This window comes from Arachis ipaensis, chromosome B1 (assembly GCF_059453495.1).
Source record: "Arachis ipaensis isolate K30076 ecotype BB chromosome B1, ASM5945349v1, whole genome shotgun sequence".
NCBI classification, from domain to species: domain Eukaryota; kingdom Viridiplantae; phylum Streptophyta; class Magnoliopsida; order Fabales; family Fabaceae; genus Arachis; species Arachis ipaensis.
In genome coordinates this window covers 116,276,027-116,293,891 of record NC_142436.1, presented here as the reverse complement: position 1 = coordinate 116,293,891, position 17,865 = coordinate 116,276,027, and the positions used below count along the sequence as shown (strand labels likewise).

At 39.7% G+C, this 17,865-nt stretch overlaps 3 protein-coding genes across 3 annotated transcripts; all 3 read left to right on the top strand.

Annotated features, from left to right (window-relative positions):
- Positions 1-749: 749 nt before the first annotated feature.
- Positions 750-2,780, top strand: LOC107609883 (uncharacterized). Its single transcript, XM_016311941.1, has 3 exons — positions 750-824; positions 2,334-2,567; positions 2,679-2,780. The coding sequence occupies exons 1-3, from the start codon at positions 750-752 to the stop codon at positions 2,778-2,780; spliced, it is 411 nt and encodes a 136-aa protein (XP_016167427.1).
- A 1,430-nt stretch (positions 2,781-4,210) lies between these two features.
- On the top strand, positions 4,211-5,264 carry LOC148578045 (uncharacterized). Its single transcript, XM_088502944.1, has 4 exons — positions 4,211-4,285; positions 4,369-4,895; positions 4,967-5,119; positions 5,228-5,264. The coding sequence occupies exons 1-4, from the start codon at positions 4,211-4,213 to the stop codon at positions 5,262-5,264; spliced, it is 792 nt and encodes a 263-aa protein (XP_088359070.1).
- Positions 5,265-11,699: 6,435 nt separating this feature from the next.
- Positions 11,700-12,753, top strand: LOC148578044 (uncharacterized). Its single transcript, XM_088502943.1, has 4 exons — positions 11,700-11,774; positions 11,858-12,384; positions 12,456-12,608; positions 12,717-12,753. The coding sequence occupies exons 1-4, from the start codon at positions 11,700-11,702 to the stop codon at positions 12,751-12,753; spliced, it is 792 nt and encodes a 263-aa protein (XP_088359069.1).
- The last annotated feature ends 5,112 nt before the right edge of the window (positions 12,754-17,865 follow it).

Below are 17,865 nucleotides of genomic sequence, written 5' to 3'. Positions count from 1 at the left end.
AGCGTATAAAATATCCGCTCATCACTTTCCTTTTATGCCTTCCAAATGTTTGACAAAATGCTTGGTTGGATGTTAGAGTAGATTTTTGAGCATTCTTAGCTTGGAAAGAGAAATTGGGCAATATTGAGTCATTAATACCCAATTTAGATTGGTGATCTAGAGTTGTTAGTTAATATTATTTCCATTGACCCTAATCTCTTGCTAATTCAATTAGTGAGTTGATTAGGACTTTTGAATTGAGATTAACTAGTCTTATTTGACTTTCTCTCGTGTGAAGATAACATTGTACTTTCTTCCATCGTTGGAGTTGACTAAATAGGATAAATTCTTGTTAATCATTGTATGATAATTAATGACTAGGATAGAAAGCCTAAATTCTCAATTCTTGCCCTGAATGCCTCTTTTTTAGTAGTTGTTATCTTTAATTGCTTGGTTTATTTTCTTGCCCCTTTTTACCAACCCAACCCCTTTGATACCATAACCAATAATACGCATACCTCACTGCAATTCCTTGAGAAGACGACCCGAGACTAATACTCTCGGTTACTTTTGTTGGGTTGGACTTGTGACAACCAAAACAATTAAACTCTGATTGAGTACTATTTGTCGGTTGGAAACTTTACTATCAACGGAATTATTTTGTGTGAACTATGCTCTATTTTTTCAAACATGGTTGAAAAGTACATTGAGGTATTTATGGATGATTTTTCTATTTTTGGTCATTCTTTTGAATCTTGCCTTATGCATTTATGGTCACTGAAGGTATTATTCTTGGACACCGGATTTCAAGTAAAGGAATTGAGGTTGATAAAGCTAAGGTGAAGGTAATTGAAAAATTACCACCACCCACTAATGTTAAGGCAATCTGAAGTTTCTTAGGACATGCAAGATTTTATAGGAGGTTTATAAAGGATTTTTCTAAGATTGCTAATCCTTTGAGCAACCTCTTGGTTGCGGACATTCCTTTTAACTTTGATGATGATTGCTTGCATGCCTTTGAGACTCTCAAAGCAAGGCTTGTCTCTGCTCCCATCATAGCTTCTCCCAACTGGAATCTACCATTCGAGTTGATGTGTGATGCCAGTGATTATGCTATAGGAGCTATCTTGGGACAGAAACAAGACAAGCTTATGCACGTCATTTATTATGCTAGCTGTGTATTAAATGACGCTCAAAAGAATTACACAACTAAAAAAAAGAGTTACTAGCTGTAGTGTATGCTTTTGATAAGTTTAGGTCCTATTTAATTGGTTCTAAGTTTATTGTTTATACTGACCATGCTGCTCTTAAGTACCTTCTAACCAAGCAGAATTCTAAACTAAGATTGATCAGGTGGGTGCTACTTCTTTAGGAGTTTGACATTGACATTAGAGACAGAAAAGGGTCAGAGAATCAAGTAGCTGACCACTTTTCCCGGATTAAGCCTGGAGAGGGGATACAACAACCCACAGTGGTGACTGAGACCTACCCGGATGAGCAACTCTTATGATTCAGAGGGCTCTGTGGTTTGCAGACATTGCAAACTACAAAGCCATGAGGTTCATCTCCAAGGAGTACACTAAACAATAAGTTAAAAAGCTTTTAAATGATTCCAAGTACTTCTTGTGGGAGGAACCTTATCTTTTTAAGAGATGCTCAGATGGAATTATCCGGTGTTGTGTCTCAGATGAGGAAACACAGTAAATTCTCTATCATTGTCATGGTTCTGAGTATGGAGGCCATTTTGGTGGTGAAAGGACGACTACTAAGGTCCTCTAGATCAGTTTTTATTGGCCGACTCTCTTTAGAGATGCTCGAAAATTTGTGAGGAACTGTGACAAGTGCTAAAGCATGGGAAACCTTCCCCACAACCATGAGATGACACAGCAAGGAATTCTAGAGATTGAGTTGTTTGATGTGTAGAGTATTGATTTCATGGGTCTTTTCCCACCTTCATACTCAAACACTTACATTTTGGTGGTGGTTGATTTTGTGTCCAAGTGGGTGGAAGCAGTGGCTTTACCCACTAATGATTCCAAGGTGGTGCTGAGCTTTCTTCAGAGGTATATTTTCAGCCGGTTTGGTGTCTCTAAGACGCTAATTAGTGATGGAGGAAGCCACTTCTGCAACAGACAGTTGGACTCACTTCTATAGAGATACAGAGTCCATCATAAGGTGGCAACCTCTTATCACCCATAGATAAGTTGACAGGTTGAGGTCTCCAACAGGGAACTCAAGAGAATCCTAGAGAAGACTATAAGCACTTCAAGGAAGGACTAGGCTAAGAAGCTTGATGATACTCTCTGGACATACCGGACTGTATTAAGACTCCTATTGGGATGTCCCCATACCAGTTAGTATATGATAAGGCATGTCACTTGCCAGTGGAGTTAGAGCACAAAGCATATTGGGTGACAAAGTTCTTGAACTTTGATGTCAAGGTTGCAGGAGAGAAAAGACTGTTCCAACTAAATGAGCTTGATGAGTTCAGAAACTCTGCTTATAAGAATGCCAAGTTCTACAAAGAAAAGGCTAAGTTGTGGCATAATAAGAAGATAACAATAAGAGCATTTGAGCCAGGCCAAAAGGTTCTACTATTTAATTCTAGGATTAAGCTCTTTTCCTAGAAGCTGAAGTCTCTGTGGTCAGGACCTTTTATGGTAACCAAACTGTCACTGTATGGTCATGTGGAACTTCAGGAAGAGAACTCTGATAGAAAATTCACAGTCAATAGCCAGAAGTTAAAGCATTATCTTGGAGGCAAGATTGATCACCAGAGGTCCATTCATCTACTGATTTAGCAGAGTTGACCGTCAAGCTAGTGACGATAAAGAAGCGCTTGTTCAGAGGTAACCCAACCCTTAGTATCCTTTGATTTTAAGTTCATTTTGGTTTTCATTTAATTTGGATTCTTATCCATATTTTTCCTTGGGTTATTTACGTATGTGGTCATGCAAAGTGTTTAGAATAGGAACAAGAGGAATCTGAAGGAAGAATAGAATACCCTGGAGAGGATTTCATTCGGGTGCTCTAGCACTAAACTCTAGGATGGGTGTTTAGTGCCAAAAATGGCACACTTTTCAAGGTTACTCTCTATTCAGTTGGCAACATTTAGCGCCGAATAGCATGCATTTTGAGGTCATTTACGTTGATTCTGGTGCTAAACACGAACCTGGGCATTTAGCGCTAAAAATGGCACAAATTTCAAGACAAAGCCAGAAATGGCATGAGAAGTGTGGTGTAAATGCCAGGAGTGGTGTTTAACGCCCTAAATGACACAAGCATCAATGAGTTTTCTGTTCATTTGGCGTTAAACGCATACCTGAACGTTTAGCGCCAAGCCCTCGTCCCCAATTTCAAAAAAATATATATTTTGAAAATGCTGCGGTGCTAAATGCCGAAGCTAGCATTTAGCACCAGCAGTGCAAAACGGTCACATCAAGCAAGGGTCAAAGTTTGAAAGTTTTGGATTCTGTGGGTCCCACCCACGTCAATTCCCATCCATTCATCCCCTCATTCTCGTTTCCCCTTTTCCCTCCCCAATTAATTCCCTTCAATTCCCCATTCCCCATCCCACTTACCCACCATCACTCCACGTCAATGTTCCATCTTTTCACCCCCCCTTCCCCAACGGTTACTCCTTTTCCGATTACCCCTGTAAGACCCAGAACCTTTGAAAAGTCTTATTATGATCAAGTCTCAAATCATATGGTTATTTATAGCCTTAATTTCAGAAATTATTTTATTAAAGATAATTAAGGTAATTATTATCCAATTTTATAATTATTGGATTATTTTCTATATTCAGAGTATAAAGTTGGTAGTTGTGAAATAATAAGGATTTCTATATGATTTGAATTAAATAAGTAATATTTTCAATATTAATACTGCTACCTTGGAAAATAAGGGATTTAATTATATTACTCCTAATTATTTGATTTGGACATTTTATTGAAAATAATTTATGAAATTGATGAGCAAATAGTATTTTTATACATTATTATTAATGGATTAGAATTTATTTCCAATTATTATAATATCCCTATTTTTATTTGAAATTACTAAAATACCCCTAACCCTAGTTTTTAAAAAAAAAATGAAACCCTAAACCCTTCATCCCAGCAGCCAAACCCTTACCCTGTTTTCCCTTTCACCCACGGACAGCACACACGGTTTCCTTTTCTTTTCCATAGAAGAAGGAAAACAGAAATGGAGAGAGGGGGAAGCTGGGATGCGGACTGCCGAACGAAGAGAAGGGAAGGACGGCGCCGGCGGGCGTCACTGCCGCCGTGTTACACCGGGGAGAGTGAGCTTGAGAAGGGAGATCGGGCAGAGAGGGAAGGGCTGCGCTGTGACCCGCACCTCGTCGCCGCTCGCGCCGCCGACTAGCTCGCCGCTGCCTCTATTCGTCACACCATCACTCCTAGCCGCGCCATCGCCGAGGAGTCATCGCTGTCGAGGGAGCCCAGAGGAGAGAAACTGCGCGACATTGAGGGAGGAGAGCACGGGCCAGTGACGCGAGGAGCACGACCCGTTGCGCCGCCGTGTGGTAACGCCGTCGTCCTCACCGTGCCGCCATCACCTTTGCCACCGAGACAGTCGCCGTCATTTACGGTAGAGCAGAGAGGGAGAGCTCGGGAGCAGAGCAGATGCGAGAGATCTGGGGCTGAGCTGGGAGTCCAGCCACCGCACCCGGCCGTGCTTGCGTCGCCGGCGCCGCCTCCGTTGGAACCGCCGTGCTGCGCGAAGCTAACGCTTCCTCCGTCGGAAAAAGCCGCCATTAGAACCATTACTGATTCGGTGAGCTTTTCCCCTGTTTCTGGTTCTGTCACAGCCATTCCTGGAGAAGAAATCAGTAGTGCCGCCGTGCCTGGCCGCCGGAAAATGCCATTTACCGTCACCGGAATACACTGCCGGTAAGGTCTTGTTAATGGATTCTGTTTCCTTTGAATTTCAAGAATACCATAGTCACGGCTTGTTGCTGCAGTGGTCATCTGAGTCGCGTGGAGGGAGGAAGAGCCGCTGGGTGTCGCCGCACCTTGCCTCCGCCGCCGAAAATAGCCGTTGAGTCCTCAGTATCGGGTCATGTATCCATGCTTGCCTTCCGTGCTCGATGTTCGCAGCTGCCTTTGTCATTTCAGTAAGTATGTTTCGGAAAGCCTCGTGTTAGTATTTCGTTGTGTTTGGTTAATGAATGTGAATTTTAGTAACGTGGGGTCGAGTCCTGATTATTATATGTTGCGAATAGTGTTGCGATGGTTATTGTGAAAGTGGCTGGGAGCTGAGGTTTTGGTTGCCGTCAGTCTGGGTTGAGGCGGAAAGGACCCTGTAAGGCATTTGGGTTATGGATTTGCGTTTTGAGGTAGGGGCGCTTTCCGAAAACTATAGTTTATTATTGGAATTATTACATATGGATACTGATGTGAGATATGGTGTATTTAGTGATTGTATCGGCCTTATGTATTATTTGATTGACTCGAATGTTTATGAATGTTGGTTTGGCTGAGTTGTTGTGCGGCTTTGTGAAATGTAATGTTTTGAAGCTGATTCTTTAAATATTTGAAATCTGAGTTTAATCTGTTGAGGATTGATTTGAATTGAATTGATTATTTTGATGATGCGAAAGATAGAATACCCTTGAAATTCAGCCTGTGTTACTTTAATTGATTTGGTTTTGATAAATTATTTATTTCTGAACTGATTCTTTAAAGCTTTGGAAATGAGTTAAATCGGTTGATATTGAGTTGACTTTGAAATGGTTTTCTCGAGATATGCCACTGAGGCGACTGTTGGAATTTAGCTTGCTTTGAATTGGTTTCTGGTTTTGAGCTGTTGAAAAGGAATGAGAAACGGTTTAGTTGGGACCCGAACCGGGTGGCAAAAGTCCAAGTTTTAGGGGAGGTGCTGCCGAAATTTCTGCAAAATCCTAGTCGTGTTTGAAAAGTTATTTAAAAAGGGCTGGATCTGAGAAATTGTATTATGTGATTTATTAAGAGAATAATTATGTTTTCAAGCTTAATTTATTTAATGAACTTTATGCGTTGAGTTCGGCCCATTTAGAAATGAACTATTTTCACCATTTGAATCACTGAAGGAAAGAAAGATGCTCTAATATTGATTACAATATAAAAAGGGTCTTTTAGTGATTTCAAAGGAATCTAGACTTTTGATTGAGTAATTAAGTTTGAGGCATTTTGGAAGAGTTAGAAAAATGGATTCCAAAAAGAAACTTGAAGGTGAATTGATTCAAATGGACCGGTTCCGTTTCAAATGAGTTTATTTTAGGACCGGGTTGGAACTTGTGATTTTGTATGGTCGGTTTCATAATAAATTCAGTTTTATTTGCTTGAACCGAGAATCCATGATTTTAATAGTTTCAATGAATTTTAAGGAATTGATATAGGTTGACCTTCCCTAAAGACTTTGGACTCTGCCGAGAAACTTTTGTTATAAAATCCCATTGTTGGATGGGTGATTTTGAATATCTCAAAGAGGCTTTTAACTTGCCATGATTATGGAAGTTTTGGAAAGAGGATGCCGAGAGTGGCATTGTTTTTAAAAGGGGAATTTACCTTGAGAAAAAGTGGCTTATGAGCCGAAATGATTTGAGAAATGAGATCTTTAAAGCAAAGGCTGAAAAGAGTTGAAACTTGATTTCGAAGTGAAATGAATTGAGAAAATGATTTATGGCTTAAATGCCGGTTTCATGAATTTGATGATTTTGAATGTGGAAGTGTTGTTTTGTTGTGAGCCGGAATGGCTGTGTATGATTATACATATTGATTGGTTCTGGATTGAACCGTGAGCCGGAATGGCCTTGAATGATATGAATATTGGCTGGTTCTGGATTGAACCGTGAGCCGAATGGCTGAGATGGATGTTGATCCATGATTGAGAATGAAAGCATTTATGCTGAGATATTGATAAGTTGTGATGTTGCACTTCCACTATTGGAGATGAGGGTTTCCCTGGGTAGTAGCAACGGCTAGCCACCATGTGCTCCAGGTTGAGACTCGAAGCTCTGTTAACCCAATGTCGTAAGTGTGGCCGGGCACTGTGAAAGGCCCGGATGAGCTCGCCCCCATAAATATTCACCAGTGATGGTGATGGATAAATATTCACCAGTGATGGTGATGGATAAATATTCACCAGTGAGGGTGATGGATATGGATCATGATTATGATCAAGTTTATGTTGAGTATAACTCGAGTTGGGGATGCACGACAGAGGGACAGTCCAATGGTTAGCTACCAGGACTTGTCGGGTTGGCTCTATAACCGACAGATGATATCATCAGCCACTAGGGACAGGCATGCATCATATGCATTTGTGTGACATTGGTTGGGTGTGCATATTATACTTGGTTTGCCTATGTGATTAATTGCTAACTGTTATACTTGTAATAACTGTTTGTTTGTGCTTGAACTTCCTAACTGTGTTTGCATCTGGGACTCTGTTGGATTGTGGTGATTGGTTGTTGGTTGGATTGTTTGGGCCTAGGGCCGTGATTGGAAAAAGATGAACTGATGGTTGATTTCGGTTTTGTGTTTCTGGTTTGGAATAAATTATGAAAGGCTATTTTGGTTCCGCATAGATAAACCGTTTTGAAAGGCTTTTGAGTTTTTGAGAATTGAACGGTTCTTCTTTCTGAAAAGATTTCCGACTTTACTTTCATTGTAAACCGTTGTTTTTTTTAAAAGAGGCATAAGACGGTTATGAGTCACTGGTGCAATTATCTTTATGTATCCTATTACAGTAATTCCCAAAAACCCTCTACTGAGAACCCTTTCGAGGATGATGTTCTCACCCCCCTACATTTTTCCCCTTTCAGGATATGGGCGCAGAAGTTACGAAGAGCTTATTTAATTGTTGTTGTGATGCTCTATAGTGTTTTAGTTATGGTTTATTGTACCCTCGCCTTTATCTTGATATAATCTGTAAGAGGGATAGGAATTGTATTGGATTATGTTTGTAATATTATTTATATATATGTATGTATATATATGGATGTACTCTTTATGAGTTTTTGTAAGTTGTATGGTATTTATGGATGTACGTTATCGAACGAAAGTATCTTTGGGAGCGGTATTGCGGTTTAAAGTTTTAAACAGGCTCATATTTTAGTATTAAATAGTATAAGTGTCGTCGTAATGTCCGAGCTATCAGAGCTACGCAGCCGGGAGCGTGAGCTTTGGTAGTTAGGGTGTTACATTATGGTATCAGAGCAGTTCTTCCTGTAGAGCCTGAGGAATGGACTGACTATGCTTCAATTGCATACTCTGAGAGTTTGTCATGTACTAGGTCTTGTTGAATGACGAGGATTAGAGCTTTATGCACATGACGGTCTATTGATTTAACGCTGTTAGTCTTGCATTGCATAATTCCTGAGATTAAGTTTGGCCGGCTTAATATTAGTGAATTATGTATATGAAAGCACTAATGGGTTATCATAGGCGATATACGAGTTTTGAGTAAAGCGAATCGCGGGTGTTGGGAACGTTGAAAACTATTTCTCGAGGCTATTCAGTTGTGTGTCTTGAATTCTGTTCGAGTCGACCTGTTCCTTCATGTCCTAATTTGAAGTTCTTGTTTTCTAATCCTTTTGAAAAGTAGTTTGATTTTTCAACTTTATTCCTCTATTCATATGCATTCTTGTTTGATCTTAATTGCATAGGCTTGTTTGGAATCCTTGTTGCGTCTATCTTCCTCTGTTTGAGTTCTTCTTGATTCAAGTATTCTTTGATATAGCTTTGAATTTGTCTTAATGCGCTATGCCTTTTAACTTCGGGTTCTGAGTCCATTCTTTGAGAAATTGTTGATTCAGTTTTTCTCTTACTTGATAGTGATCACAGCCAATTTTGAGATTTTATAAATTGCTGTTGATTAGATATATACTTTTCTATATATGAGACTTTGAGATTATTTATACAGTTTAACAACTATTTCTTTCTAATACCTCGCCTGTACTTTTACTGGTTTACGGAATTGCACTTACTTTAAAAGTAAATTTGACCTTCTAGTAATTTTACAATAGTTCCAATGTACATCTTCATTTGATTATGTATTTGAGGTATTCTTCAAAATTCTGGAAAGAAAGGGGATTTCTCGCTTTTATCCCGGTTGAGTTTCATTTGATAAACTTTACTTAATTCATTTTGATTTGAGTTTGATTTAGCATACTACATGGTTTATGCTATTGTTGTTCTTTTGAAAATGTTGGACTCATAGCTTTCTTCTTATGATCAGACTCACTCCTTCTTAAGCTTTTCACCTCTATGACTGTCATACATGATTCTGTTTTTAACTAATCTTTTACATCTTGTGAAATTACCATTGATCTTGGTTTGTCCTCTCTTGTGAATCTCATTCGTATGTGAGTCAGTTTGATTCGTTTCAAATTAGTGCATTGTTTATTCTCTCATTTTCTCTACAAGAATTTTTAGTTAAAGATTTACCTTTGAGAAATTACTAATGATTAAGTTGTCTTTTCCTATGACTTTTGTATTTTTTTGGATCAATTGAAAGCTTGTTTGATGACTCATGCCTAGTGAATCTTGTTTGGACTACTTTGGTTTAAGATCCTTTCTTGCAAGGCTGGACTCCTTTTTAGTACATCTTAAACTTCTTGAATGTTCTTCTGAGATGGTGATTTCAAGAACACTTTTGGAGTCTTGTTTTGAACCTTTTAAAGAAGTTTTGAATTCTCCTTGACGAAATATTAAACGGAATTTACTTTCTGTTGTTTGATTGAGATTAAAACCATTGTCCAATTTTGACGAAATTAATTTAAAGTTGGCATGCGCCATTTTAAATGAAGTTTTGGAAAGCTTCCTTATTTAGTGGAAACCGGTTTGTTTGTAACACACCACTTACTTCCTTACCAGATTGTGTGCAAATTTTTACCTTGGAGTTTCTTTTCTAAAAGGAGTTTAATTTTCTCTTTCATCCTTGCTACGGATGTTATACACGCTTGTTTGAATATGAACCTTGAGAATTTTTGAACAAGCCTTTGATTTCTCTCCCGAGTTTTATGAACTGCTTTTGGTTAAGTTGTGCATCTAATTATCTTTCTAAAATATTTGAAGAAATATTTTAGCCTTTAGCCAAACCCGTGTGCACCTTGTTTTTAGAACTCTACAAAATCTACTTCAACATGAACTTGCATTAAAGCAAAGTCACGATTATGCTTTTGTTACTCTCTTGAAGAATGTTGTTTAACTTCTCTTTCAGACTACGAAGTGATATTTTTACACGCTTTCGATTCTTTTAAGGACAATGTATTCGGAAGTATTTTAATTATGCTCTTGAGTTCTGTGAGCTTTGTCTTGGGTCTGAGATATCCTTTTCTGTAAACCTCATGCTTCCTCGACTCAACTTGAGTTTGTTTCAAACTGATGCGCTGGTTTTCTTCTTATTGATCCTATTGAACTTCTTTGATCTAAGGGTTATCTTTGAAGTTGTCAATTGAATTGTGTCTAGCAAACTTCATTGCTTGAACATCCTTGTTTATCTGGAATTGGATATATTCTTTCAAATCTATGAGTATTGTCTTTGACAATTGTCTCTCCTTTCTAAGATCTTGTATCCTTCTGAGTAGACTCGAGAATTGTTTGATATCACGTGGGACTTGTAGACGTAGTGACGTGATGTGTTAGTTCTTTAAAACGTGATATGTATATACGGAAGTTGAAACGGTAGGTGTGCAACGTTATGAGTTGTGGATGTTTTGTTCCTTGCGAACGGGCTTGCGGTTGCCAGGCTTGTGATCGGTTATGAGGTTGTAAAATGCTTGGTGGAGTTGGAAGGTTGAAGCTTGGAGGTTGACATGAGATTAGCGTGCGGATGTTAAGCACGTCGTTTTAACCCCAGCCTGTTTTATAGCCTTCGATGCCTTTCTTTTCTACCACATGTTGAACTATGTCACCTTTTACATTGAGCCTGTCTTGCAACGTTTACTTTGCAATCACACTCCTATCTTTACATCCTTATGCTTATGACAATCAAAGTATTTGAAAATCGTATATATCATTATATTTTGAGATATTTTTGCTTCTTCCTTAAAAGTGTTCAAGGATGAACTGTTAAGAGATTCTTTTGTTTTGTATCAATTTTCGAGGGCGAAAATTTTTATAAGGTGGGTAGAATGTAAGACCCAGAACCTTTGAAAAGTCTTATTATGATCAAGTCTCAAATCATATGGTTATTTATAGCCTTAATTTCAGAAATTATTTTATTAAAGATAATTAAGGTAATTATTATCCAATTTTATAATTATTGGATTATTTTCTATATTCAGAGTATAAAGTTGGTAGTTGTGAAATAATAAGGATTTCTATATGATTTGAATTAAATAAGTAATATTTTCAATATTAATACTGCTACCTTGGAAAATAAGGGATTTAATTATATTACTCCTAATTATTTGATTTGGACATTTTATTGAAAATAATTTATGAAATTGATGAGCAAATAGTATTTTTATACATTATTATTAATGGATTAGAATTTATTTCCAATTATTATAATATCCCTATTTTTATTTGAAATTACTAAAATACCCCTAACCCTAGTTTTTAAAAAAAAAAATGAAACCCTAAACCCTTCATCCCAGCAGCCAAACCCTTACCCTGTTTTCCCTTTCACCCACGGACAGCACACACGGTTTCCTTTTCTTTTCCATAGAAGAAGGAAAACAGAAATGGAGAGAGGGGGAAGCTGGGATGCGGACTGCCGAACGAAGAGAAGGGAAGGACGGCGCCGGCGGGCGTCACTGCCGCCGTGTTACACCGGGGAGAGTGAGCTTGAGAAGGGAGATCGGGCAGAGAGGGAAGGGCTGCGCTGTGACCCGCACCTCGTCGCCGCTCGCGCCGCCGACTAGCTCGCCGCTGCCTCTGTTCGTCACACCATCACTCCTAGCCGCGCCATCGCCGAGGAGTCATCGCTGTCGAGGGAGCCCAGAGGAGAGAAACTGCGCGACATTGAGGGAGGAGAGCACGGGCCAGTGACGCGAGGAGCACGACCCGTTGCGCCGCCGTGTGGTAACGCCGTCGTCCTCACCGTGCCGCCATCACCTTTGCCACCGAGACAGTCGCCGTCATTTACGGTAGAGCAGAGAGGGAGAGCTCGGGAGCAGAGCAGATGCGAGAGATCTGGGGCTGAGCTGGGAGTCCAGCCACCGCACCCGGCCGTGCTTGCGTCGCCGGCGCCGCCTCCGTTGGAACCGCCGTGCTGCGCGAAGCTAACGCTTCCTCCGTCGGAAAAAGCCGCCATTAGAACCATTACTGATTCGGTGAGCTTTTCCCCTGTTTCTGGTTCTGTCACAGCCATTCCTGGAGAAGAAATCAGTAGTGCCGCCGTGCCTGGCCGCCGGAAAATGCCATTTACCGTCACCGGAATACACTGCCGGTAAGGTCTTGTTAATGGATTCTGTTTCCTTTGAATTTCAAGAATACCATAGTCACGGCTTGTTGCTGCAGTGGTCATCTGAGTCGCGTGGAGGGAGGAAGAGCCGCTGGGTGTCGCCGCACCTTGCCTCCGCCGCCGAAAATAGCCGTTGAGTCCTCAGTATCGGGTCATGTATCCATGCTTGCCTTCCGTGCTCGATGTTCGCAGCTGCCTTTGTCATTTCAGTAAGTATGTTTCGGAAAGCCTCGTGTTAGTATTTCGTTGTGTTTGGTTAATGAATGTGAATTTTAGTAACGTGGGGTCGAGTCCTGATTATTATATGTTGCGAATAGTGTTGCGATGGTTATTGTGAAAGTGGCTGGGAGCTGAGGTTTTGGTTGCCGTCAGTCTGGGTTGAGGCGGAAAGGACCCTGTAAGGCATTTTGGGTTATGGATTTGCGTTTTGAGGTAGGGGCGCTTTCCGAAAACTATAGTTTATTATTGGAATTATTACATATGGATACTGATGTGAGATATGGTGTATTTAGTGATTGTATCGGCCTTATGTATTATTTGATTGACTCGAATGTTTATGAATGTTGGTTTGGCTGAGTTGTTGTGCGGCTTTGTGAAATGTAATGTTTTGAAGCTGATTCTTTAAATATTTGAAATCTGAGTTTAATCTGTTGAGGATTGATTTGAATTGAATTGATTATTTTGATGATGCGAAAGATAGAATACCCTTGAAATTCAGCCTGTGTTACTTTAATTGATTTGGTTTTGATAAATTATTTATTTCTGAACTGATTCTTTAAAGCTTTGGAAATGAGTTAAATCGGTTGATATTGAGTTGACTTTGAAATGGTTTTCTCGAGATATGCCACTGAGGCGACTGTTGGAATTTAGCTTGCTTTGAATTGGTTTCTGGTTTTGAGCTGTTGAAAAGGAATGAGAAACGGTTTAGTTGGGACCCGAACCGGGTGGCAAAAGTCCAAGTTTTAGGGGAGGTGCTGCCGAAATTTCTGCAAAATCCTAGTCGTGTTTGAAAAGTTATTTAAAAAGGGCTGGATCTGAGAAATTGTATTATGTGATTTATTAAGAGAATAATTATGTTTTCAAGCTTAATTTATTTAATGAACTTTATGCGTTGAGTTCGGCCCATTTAGAAATGAACTATTTTCACCATTTGAATCACTGAAGGAAAGAAAGATGCTCTAATATTGATTACAATATAAAAAGGGTCTTTTAGTGATTTCAAAGGAATCTAGACTTTTGATTGAGTAATTAAGTTTGAGGCATTTTGGAAGAGTTAGAAAAATGGATTCCAAAAAGAAACTTGAAGGTGAATTGATTCAAATGGACCGGTTCCGTTTCAAATGAGTTTATTTTAGGACCGGGTTGGAACTTGTGATTTTGTATGGTCGGTTTCATAATAAATTCAGTTTTATTTGCTTGAACCGAGAATCCATGATTTTAATAGTTTCAATGAATTTTAAGGAATTGATATAGGTTGACCTTCCCTAAAGACTTTGGACTCTGCCGAGAAACTTTTGTTATAAAATCCCATTGTTGGATGGGTGATTTTGAATATCTCAAAGAGGCTTTTAACTTGCCATGATTATGGAAGTTTTGGAAAGAGGATGCCGAGAGTGGCATTGTTTTTAAAAGGGGAATTTACCTTGAGAAAAAGTGGCTTATGAGCCGAAATGATTTGAGAAATGAGATCTTTAAAGCAAAGGCTGAAAAGAGTTGAAACTTGATTTCGAAGTGAAATGAATTGAGAAAATGATTTATGGCTTAAATGCCGGTTTCATGAATTTGATGATTTTGAATGTGGAAGTGTTGTTTTGTTGTGAGCCGGAATGGCTGTGTATGATTATACATATTGATTGGTTCTGGATTGAACCGTGAGCCGGAATGGCCTTGAATGATATGAATATTGGCTGGTTCTGGATTGAACCGTGAGCCGAATGGCTGAGATGGATGTTGATCCATGATTGAGAATGAAAGCATTTATGCTGAGATATTGATAAGTTGTGATGTTGCACTTCCACTATTGGAGATGAGGGTTTCCCTGGGTAGTAGCAACGGCTAGCCACCATGTGCTCCAGGTTGAGACTCGAAGCTCTGTTAACCCAATGTCGTAAGTGTGGCCGGGCACTGTGAAAGGCCCGGATGAGCTCGCCCCCATAAATATTCACCAGTGATGGTGATGGATAAATATTCACCAGTGATGGTGATGGATAAATATTCACCAGTGAGGGTGATGGATATGGATCATGATTATGATCAAGTTTATGTTGAGTATAACTCGAGTTGGGGATGCACGACAGAGGGACAGTCCAATGGTTAGCTACCAGGACTTGTCGGGTTGGCTCTATAACCGACAGATGATATCATCAGCCACTAGGGACAGGCATGCATCATATGCATTTGTGTGACATTGGTTGGGTGTGCATATTATACTTGGTTTGCCTATGTGATTAATTGCTAACTGTTATACTTGTAATAACTGTTTGTTTGTGCTTGAACTTCCTAACTGTGTTTGCATCTGGGACTCTGTTGGATTGTGGTGATTGGTTGTTGGTTGGATTGTTTGGGCCTAGGGCCGTGATTGGAAAAAGATGAACTGATGGTTGATTTCGGTTTTGTGTTTCTGGTTTGGAATAAATTATGAAAGGCTATTTTGGTTCCGCATAGATAAACCGTTTTGAAAGGCTTTTGAGTTTTTGAGAATTAAACGGTTCTTCTTTCTGAAAAGATTTCCGACTTTACTTTCATTGTAAACCGTTGTTTTTTTTAAAAGAGGCATAAGACGGTTATGAGTCACTGGTGCAATTATCTTTATGTATCCTATTACAGTAATTCCCAAAAACCCTCTACTGAGAACCCTTTCGAGGATGATGTTCTCACCCCCCTACATTTTTCCCCTTTCAGGATATGGGCGCAGAAGTTACGAAGAGCTTATTTAATTGTTGTTGTGATGCTCTATAGTGTTTTAGTTATGGTTTATTGTACCCTCGCCTTTATCTTGATATAATCTGTAAGAGGGATAGGAATTGTATTGGATTATGTTTGTAATATTATTTATATATATGTATGTATATATATGGATGTACTCTTTATGAGTTTTTGTAAGTTGTATGGTATTTATGGATGTACGTTATCGAACGAAAGTATCTTTGGGAGCGGTATTGCGGTTTAAAGTTTTAAACAGGCTCATATTTTAGTATTAAATAGTATAAGTGTCGTCGTAATGTCCGAGCTATCAGAGCTACGCAGCCGGGAGCGTGAGCTTTGGTAGTTAGGGTGTTACAACCCCCATTTAATTTTCCTTACCCTCCCCTCTTGACCGAACCCAACCCTCCCCTCCCCCTTTAAATACACAACCTTTTCACCCTTTTTACCACCACATACACTCCTCCACTTCTATTCCCTTCTCTTACCCATCTACCCCACACACATTTTGTTTCTCTTTCCATACTTCTTTCCCCTCTTTTTTACTCTTCTTATCCTCTATATATTCTCCACATCCCCATCATCTTTTATTGTTCTTCATCCTTCTACCATCCCTTATATTTATTTTCTTTTTCTCTTCACCCTATTTTTCTTTTTATCTTTGCTGGGGGACGAGCAAAAATGTTTGGTGTTAGGGCGCTTTGCTTTTCTCTCTTTTTGACTATTCTATATGGCTTCCAAGACTAGAGAATCCTCTTCTAGGAAGAAAAAGGAAAAGGCTCCGGCAACCCGTCTATTTGACAACAACCGATTTAGCTCCAAAACTCATGAAGATCACTTTCATGAGATTGTAAGCAAGAAGGTCATCCTGGAGGTGCGATTTGACTTGCAATCGGATGAATATCCAGAGATCTGGGAGCAGATTCTGTGGAGGGGTTGGGAAGTTCAGTGCAACCCCATGACTAATGTAGGCGTTCTGATGGTCTGGAAGTTTTAGGCCAATGCTTGGGTGACTTATAGGCATGTCAAGGGTGTGAACCCCGACCCAAAGAACTGGTGCACTATGGTCCAAGGGAGGATTCTGGAGTTTGGTCCAGAGAGAGTGAGAGACATATTTCATTTGCCACCGACCCGAGAGGACCCTCATTCTTACACCAAGAGGGTCAACAGTGATCAGAGGCTGGACCAGATCCTCACTGACATATGCCTCCCCAAAACACAGTGGACGTGTGATGCTGGGGGCAGCCATACCAGTTGGGAAGTCATGATCTAAATCTGATTGCTCGGGGTGGTTGGAGTTCATTTAACACTCAATCATTCCTATGAGTAACCAATCGGAGGTTATGATTGACCGAGCTATGATGATTCATTGCATCATGCTCACTAATGAGGTGGAGGTGCATCATGTGATCCTTCAGGAGTTGTACAACATAGCCGCAAAGGCCTCCACTTTTGCTAGACTAGCCTTACCCCACCTCATCTCCACCTATGTGGGACCGCTCGAGTCTGCATTGATCGAGACACCCCTATTGACGTCAACAGGCCGATCATTAGGAAGGGTATGGAGTATGCCCGAGCATCGCCTCAGGAGCCAGTTCCCCCTCCTCAGCAGGAGCAATCGGTGATGCCTCATGGATACTATTTCCCTCCATGGGATTATTAGGATTAGTTGACAGTATCCATTGGGCAACTGACATCACCACTTGATCAGCTGAGGATCGATCATGAGGGCCACTCTGCCCTTCTCCAACAGCTAGTGAAAGAGCAACAGAGCCAGATGTGGGATATGGATGAGCTGAGGCGCAATTTTGGAGCTTGGAGAGGATTCCTAGGAAGGAGCGGCCACCATGACAACTGAGGTGGTTTAGCTCCTTTTATGCTATTTATTTATTTCAGTTCTTATATTATTTATCTCCTATTTTTTAGTGCTTATTAGTGTTTCCTTTGGATAGTCCTGTCTAGAGTCAGTGGTTCTATTTATATTCAGTAGTTTAATTATCTTTAAAATTCTATGCTTGTTTTAAAAAGAGGTTTCATGTATTGCTCACTGAGCTTGAAAAAAAAAGAAAAAGAAAAAGTGAAGAAAAGTGGTGTAATTGCATGAGAACTTGAGTTATATATTCTGAGTTATCTTATTTACTTAGATGTGGTGGTATCATCTGTGACTCTAAATGTATGGATGAATAGTTCATGATTAATGTTGAAGTTAAGGATGTTGATTCTTGAAGTACAGAAATTTAGAGAAGTATTATAGATTCTCTAAATTAAACAAAAAATTAATCATTGAAGCAAAATAAACAGCAGAAAGAAAAAGAAAATAAAGTGCAAGGTCCAAGGCGCTGAGCATCAATGGCTAGAAAGGTCAAATATGATTAAAATATCAAAGAGTTGTTTTCCTAGCCATATGCTTGTGGTGTGAATGTGTCAAGGAATTCTTGAGACAGAATACTAAGAGTCAAGACCAAGTACAATTACAGAGTATGCCAAAGGCTCTGAGCACCACTGATTGGGAGAAATTAAAAGGAAAAAAATTAGAACTCAAAG

Bases quoted from the DNA above. Each gene is read 5' to 3' on its own strand.
- LOC148578045 (XM_088502944.1), top strand. From the start codon at position 4,211: ATGCGGACTGCCGAACGAAGAGAAGGGAAGGACGGCGCCGGCGGGCGT. The intron at 4,286-4,368 runs GTGAGCTTGAGA...GCCGCCGACTAG, and splicing joins GCCGTGTTACACCGGGGAGA to CTCGCCGCTGCCTCTATTCG. The intron at 4,896-4,966 runs GTAAGGTCTTGT...TTGTTGCTGCAG, and splicing joins GTCACCGGAATACACTGCCG to TGGTCATCTGAGTCGCGTGG.
- LOC148578044 (XM_088502943.1), top strand. From the start codon at position 11,700: ATGCGGACTGCCGAACGAAGAGAAGGGAAGGACGGCGCCGGCGGGCGT. The intron at 11,775-11,857 runs GTGAGCTTGAGA...GCCGCCGACTAG, and splicing joins GCCGTGTTACACCGGGGAGA to CTCGCCGCTGCCTCTGTTCG. The intron at 12,385-12,455 runs GTAAGGTCTTGT...TTGTTGCTGCAG, and splicing joins GTCACCGGAATACACTGCCG to TGGTCATCTGAGTCGCGTGG.
- LOC107609883 (XM_016311941.1), top strand. From the start codon at position 750: ATGGTCACTGAAGGTATTATTCTTGGACACCGGATTTCAAGTAAAGGA. The intron at 825-2,333 runs GTAATTGAAAAA...TCCCCATACCAG, and splicing joins TTGATAAAGCTAAGGTGAAG to TTAGTATATGATAAGGCATG. The intron at 2,568-2,678 runs GTTCTACTATTT...GTGGAACTTCAG, and splicing joins CATTTGAGCCAGGCCAAAAG to GAAGAGAACTCTGATAGAAA.